At 38.3% G+C, this 6,162-nt stretch overlaps 1 protein-coding gene across 1 annotated transcript; it reads left to right on the forward strand.

Moving 5' to 3' along the window:
• LOC132040885 (L-ascorbate oxidase homolog) lies at positions 1 to 2,040 on the forward strand. Its single transcript, XM_059431577.1, has one exon. The coding sequence runs from the start codon at positions 159 to 161 to the stop codon at positions 1,833 to 1,835; it is 1,677 nt and encodes a 558-aa protein (XP_059287560.1). The 5' UTR covers positions 1 to 158; the 3' UTR covers positions 1,836 to 2,040.
• Positions 2,041 to 6,162: the final 4,122 nt, after the last annotated feature.

The following is a 6,162-nucleotide window of genomic DNA, read 5'->3' on the forward strand; positions in this document are numbered from 1 at the left end:
GTAAGAATGCAAGCTATAGCAGGAAGGAGAAGAAGACATTCCCCTCTTCTTCTTAGTAAAAAAAAAATATATATATAATAAAATTCCCAAAAAAAATATCTAAGAAAATTCCAAAAAAAAAAGTGAGATTTGGAATTGTGAAGAGAGAGAGAGGAGGCATGGAGAGAGCCAGTGTAAAAATTATGGCTTTGCTACTTTGCCTCTCCATTGGAGCTATAGTGGTAAAAGCTGAGGACCCTTACCTCTTCTTCGAGTGGAATGTCACCTATGGAACAATTGCTCCGTTGGGTGTCCCCCAACAAGGAATCCTTATCAACGGACAACTTCCAGGGCCCAGGATCAATTGCACATCAAACAATAACATCGTTGTCAATGTCTATAATAACCTGGATGAGCCTTTGCTCCTTACTTGGAATGGTATCCAACAGAGGAAGAACTCGTGGCAGGATGGTACCCCAGGAACCATGTGCCCCATCATGCCTGGCACAAACTTTACATACCATTTCCAAGTGAAGGACCAAATTGGTAGCTTCTTCTACTTCCCTACCACAGGCTTGCATCGTGCAGCCGGTGGCTTTGGTGCCCTCGATGTCCATAGTCGTAACCTTATTCCCGTTCCCTTTGACAAACCCGCCGATGAGTACAACGTTTTTTTGGGCGATTGGTATAATAAGGGACATAAAACCTTAAAGAAGATCTTAGATGGAGGGCGCACCATTGGGAGGCCTGATGGAATTCACATTAATGGAAAGTCCAACAAGGTTGGTGACAAAGCAACAGAGCCACTATTCACCATGGAGCCTGGCAAGACCTACAGGTACAGGATGTGCAATGTTGGCATGAGAACCTCAGTTAATGTCAGGATCCAAGGCCATGCCATGAAACTGGTAGAGATGGAGGGATCCCATACCGTGCAGAATATCTATGACTCCCTTGACATCCACGTTGGTCAGTGTCTTTCGGTCTTGGTCACTGCTGATCAGGAGCCTAAGGACTATTACATGGTTGTTTCTAGCAGGTTTTTGAAGCAGGCCATCTCCTCCGTAGCTATCCTTCGTTATGCAAATGGTATGGGTGCGGCATCATCCGAGCTACCAGCACCTCCACCGAATAACACTGAAGGTATTGCATGGTCCATGAACCAATTCCGCTCATTCAGATGGAACCTCACTGCTAGCGCTGCCCGTCCCAACCCTCAGGGATCCTACCACTACGGAAAAATCAACATCACTCGCACCATCAAGATCGTCAACTCCAGGAGCCAAGTAGGCAGCAAGCTTCGATTCAGCTTGAATGGTATCTCCCATATGGATACTGACACACCATTCAAGTTAGTTGAATTCTTTGGAGTCCCTGAAAAGACATTCAGGTATGATCTGATGGCTGATGAGCCCCCAAGTGACTTGAGCAAAGTGACCATTGCCCCGAATGTAAAGAATGCTACCTTCCGTAATTTCGTGGAGATTATCTTTGAGAACCAAGAGAAGACTATCCAGACTTATCACTTGGATGGGTATTCCTTTTTTGCTGTGGCCATCGAGCCCGGGAAGTGGAGTCCTGAGAAGAGGAAGAACTACAACTTAGTGGACGCAGTGAGCAGACATAGCATCCAAGTCTATCCAAACTCGTGGGCAGCTGTGATGACAACCTTGGACAATGCAGGAATGTGGAACTTGCGATCAGAGATGTGGGAGAGGTTCTACTTAGGACAGCAATTATACTTTAGCATCCTCTCCCCTTCACGCTCCTTAAGGGATGAGTATAACCTTCCAGACAATCAACCTCTTTGTGGTATTGTCAAGAGTATGCCCATGCCAGCTCCATACACACCATAGAGTGTAATATGATAATTAATTAGCATCAGAGAGGAGGGATGGAAAGAAATGAGCTTGAATTCTTAAATTGATGCACTTGTCTTCCTTTCAAAATATAATAAGACAAGAAGATAAAAAAAAAGGTTTTGTACTGTTTCTCTCCCTTCTCCACAATTTATTTTGACGAATGAAATTAATGCTCTTTTCTTTTAAAATTTGGATATTCTATTGCTTCTTTCATTCTTTCCCTTTACCTCTTTATTTTTTTTAGTTAATTATCCAATATCATTTTAATTAATTATGACATGCATAAAGCTATTTGAACCTTCATGCATTTATTAACTCACTTGTAAGTCCGATTTCTATTTAAAGTTTTATATTCAGATTGCTTGAACTGCTCAACACTTTATTCCTCTTTTTTTGTTGTTGACGTATTGTCGTGTTTATTATAGTTTTAAAATCTCAAGCCAACTAAAAAGTCAAAAAAAAACATTAAAGATGGAGTTTCTTTGCACATCGCCAAAATAAAATGTTACTTTGCAAGCAAAAGAAAAGAGAAACATTAAAATGTTTGGTGGTTCGTTCTTGATTAAGATGTGTGCAGTTTTATTTATTTAATCAACAGATGGCCGAGGGAATTCTTATTCACGAGTTAAGCAATTACAAGCAGTTTTATTTATATATATATATAAATCACATAAATACAACTAAAAACGTGTCAAGTTATAAAGTAACATTAAAAAAATTGAAATTCGTGAATACGATCACTTCAAGAAAGTGTATAATTAGCAACAATGTTTTCCCAACAATAGTGATATTGTTGACAAATACCAAGAAATGGCAACAACTTCATTTAATTGCTGTTATAACATAAAACTTTTAGCCACAAGTTTTTTCTTGTTGGGATATATTTGAATCTTGTTGCCAAAATATTATGGCTGTTATAAAATAATAAACTAAAGCAAGAATATTTGTAGAACAAGAGAGAAGAGAGTTCTTATTTCTTATGAGGGATGAAATGCAATGAAGAGAACCTCTCTATTTATAGGAGAGAATTGACTTGGTGCCAAAGTCACTGTTAGACCCCGTATTTTTATACCACGGATTATTCGTAAGTAAATCAACATAAATCCAATGACAAGATTATTGTTGGATATGAGACAAGGATTTTAATCCCTGATTTTAGTAAGTGCACGACTTGCTTGCAATTTTATTTGGTATGAAAATATTAATGGAAATTTGAGATTAATTTACCATGATTAGATTATTAAGTCATTAGTGGGATCAAGTGGGCCCACAACACATGGCCGAATTTGATTGGTGGTTGAATAAAAAGTTGACACATGTCCACTTTCAAAGATGATATATAAGCATAAGTGATGACTAAGTCATCACTTATACCACAAATTAATCTTGCAAGTTAGGTCTTAGTGAGAGAAGCTCTCGAACTTAAAGAGAGAGAAGTTCACGGCCATCTTTTCACGCGCGCCACCGTTCACGGCACCTCGTTCACGGCGCCCACCGTTCACGGCCAGCCCATTTTTGCCCCCTTCTACACAATTAATTGGAGAGATTTGAAGATCAAGAGGAGGAAAAATATGGAGGTCATGGCTTTCTTGAAGACATTACATGGTGAAAATTAGAGCTTGTCTCTAAGGTAAGATTTAATTCTTTTCTACATGTTTTGGAGGTAGTTTAGACTTGTATAGCTTGGTAGATGTGTGTTAAATACAAAAGGGTTATGTATGTTGATGTTGAATTATAAATTGAGCCGTGTAAGGGGGGTGTTTCGAGTAAGAATGATGAATTGATTTTAGTAGCATTATGGAGGAATTAGATGGTTAAATTTAAAGTTGTGTTGTTTTATGGACATGTTGTTATCCTTGTCTTTGAATTGAAAGGATTGAGGGTATGATTATGTTCATATGATTATTGTTGTTGTTATCATGGATTATGTGATGAGAATGAAGGAATTTAATGGTTAGAGTTGGAGTTAAATTTGTTGTGGGTTGTTGTAGGGATTATAATGATAATAATGTGATTTACTTGCATATGGATAGATGATGTAGTTGTGGTGTAGCTGCTGTAGTATTTCATTAAACTTTGCTGAAAAGATTGCATGGAATAAGGTATAAGAAGTGTATATGGGCTGCTTGGTGTATTGTAAGTGTTCGTTAGAATTTCGGCATCGCTATGTTATAGTTGGGGGCTGTTTTGATATGTTGTTGTTCTTGTTGAAATAAAAGAATTGAAGATATGGTTGTGTCCATATGTTATTGTTGGTATTTCTGTGTCAACGGAGAACAATTGAAAATTCTGATAGGCGAATATATATAAATGTGAAATTTAAACAGACAAGTGCTAGTTGGGATTTAAAATTCTAAGTACTAGTAGCTAATTTATGGGTAATTGATAATATTATTGTAGATATTGGAGAGACCGAGACTTGATTCGGAAATTGATTAGCGAGCGATCGAGGTATGTAAAGCCTATCGTTCCTTCTTTTTGACATGATCCGTTTTGGGAGAAACAAAATGTATATGTATGCTTATAAAAAAAAAGATCCTATTCTTGGAGCCACTAGGATGGCTAACATCTTTGACCTCCATAAGCTATTCCATATGGCTGGGTACATATTTTAAGATGTTCAAATATTCTATTTATTATGTTCTAGATGTTGTTCGAAAGAAAACGAGAAGACTAAAGCCTTTGATGAATATTTCGATATGAAAACATGGTCTTAAAGTCCCCATTTGATTTGATCCATAACGTTATCCGCAAGTTTATTAGTATGAATATGTGATCCACAATGATGTCCGAAAAATATTTGATATGGCCAAAGTTTGGATGTGTATATTTTGGAGATGCGCGTATGATTCTAAAGCTCCCTTGGAAGTGCTCCATAATGTTATTTGAAATCTTCTTAATATAAATGGTACTCGAATTTCTAAATACGACTTATGAAATATTTTCGGATTCCGTATTTCGAAAGTTTGTAACTCTCTTATACTAATTCCAATTGACCGAATTTTATTTTTTGAGCCTTCGATGTCTGTAAAAATATTTGGCTATTGAGTTTGAAAGAAATTTATTTATTTATTTATTTATATGCATATGGTTTCCGCACTACTCTGCTCGTGCCTACTATGATATCGTTCACCGGTTCCCGGGCCGGTTCTGTTGTCGTGTGCATTATGATATACTCCGGTGTTATGCTGTGTTCATGGTTCACCGAGTCCCTCGCTCGAGGGCCGGGTTCCACTTATATTTGGTGTGATCTTGTGTATGGCGATATGCGCGTGTATGATATGTGACGGAGATTCGGAGATTTGAAACTTTCGGTGTTATCTTTGTGTTATGGTGCCATCGACAAAGCGCGACCATATTTCCCGTGCCCTATGCATGATTTATATTTTGAAGTAACATTTTGATATTTTGGAAATGCATTTACTTTCGTATCTCTATTTCGATTTGAACTCGCATTTGTATACTACATTTCTCGCTTTGCATACTCGGTACATATTTCGTCTCGACCCCTTTCTTCGGGGGCTGCGTTTCATGCCCGCAGGTACAGATGCACAGTTTGGTGATCCATCTGTTTAGGACACCCTCTTCTGCTATTTGGAGTGCTCCTCTCATTCCGGAGCTTATATTTTTGGTATATATATTTGTTCGTGCATTGTATATATTCGTTCAGGGGTACGGCGGGGCCCTGTCCCGTCATATGATTCTGTCTGTCTGTTTAGAGGTCTGTGGACATGTTTGTGGGTTGTGCCTACTTCTGTACGGTTGTGTTTGTATATGTTGTGCTTGGGCGATTCCATTCGCCGCGCGCCCCCCCGGCCCGCATATGTATATATGTTGCTCGTTGGCCCCGTGTGGCCTTTGTGGGTATTTTCTGTGCGCAGGGTTATTTTGGATAGTCAGTAAAACAAAGGAAACTCTGCCGAAATTTTTTTTTGGAAATCTGTATATATTTGAAACACAGCCTTGTCGGCTTCCGTTATATACCTAGATGTGTTTGATATTATCTGAGGAAGTGTTTGGGTGCCCAGATCGGGCACTAGTCATGGCCTACGGGGTTAGATCGTGACAGTCACAAACCCTAAAATTTCTCCTAAACATAGACATCACAATATTATAATAATATTTATAACACTCCCCCTTGATGTCTATTTCGATAGATAATATGCCTCATTAAAACCTTACTAGAAAAATCCAGTGGGGAAAAAATCTAGTGAAGGAAAAAGAGTACACATTTCTAATAATATGCTATTTAGTTGCCTCATTAAAAACCTTACAAGGAAAAACCCATTGGGACAAAAACCTTGAAAGGGAAAAAGAGTAC

This window comes from Lycium ferocissimum, chromosome 12, assembly GCF_029784015.1.
Source record: "Lycium ferocissimum isolate CSIRO_LF1 chromosome 12, AGI_CSIRO_Lferr_CH_V1, whole genome shotgun sequence".
In the NCBI taxonomy this organism is placed as follows: Eukaryota; Viridiplantae; Streptophyta; class Magnoliopsida; order Solanales; family Solanaceae; genus Lycium; species Lycium ferocissimum.

Excerpts from the sequence above, each read along its gene's own strand:
- LOC132040885 (XM_059431577.1), top strand. The coding sequence starts at position 159 with ATGGAGAGAGCCAGTGTAAAAATTATGGCTTTGCTACTTTGCCTCTCC.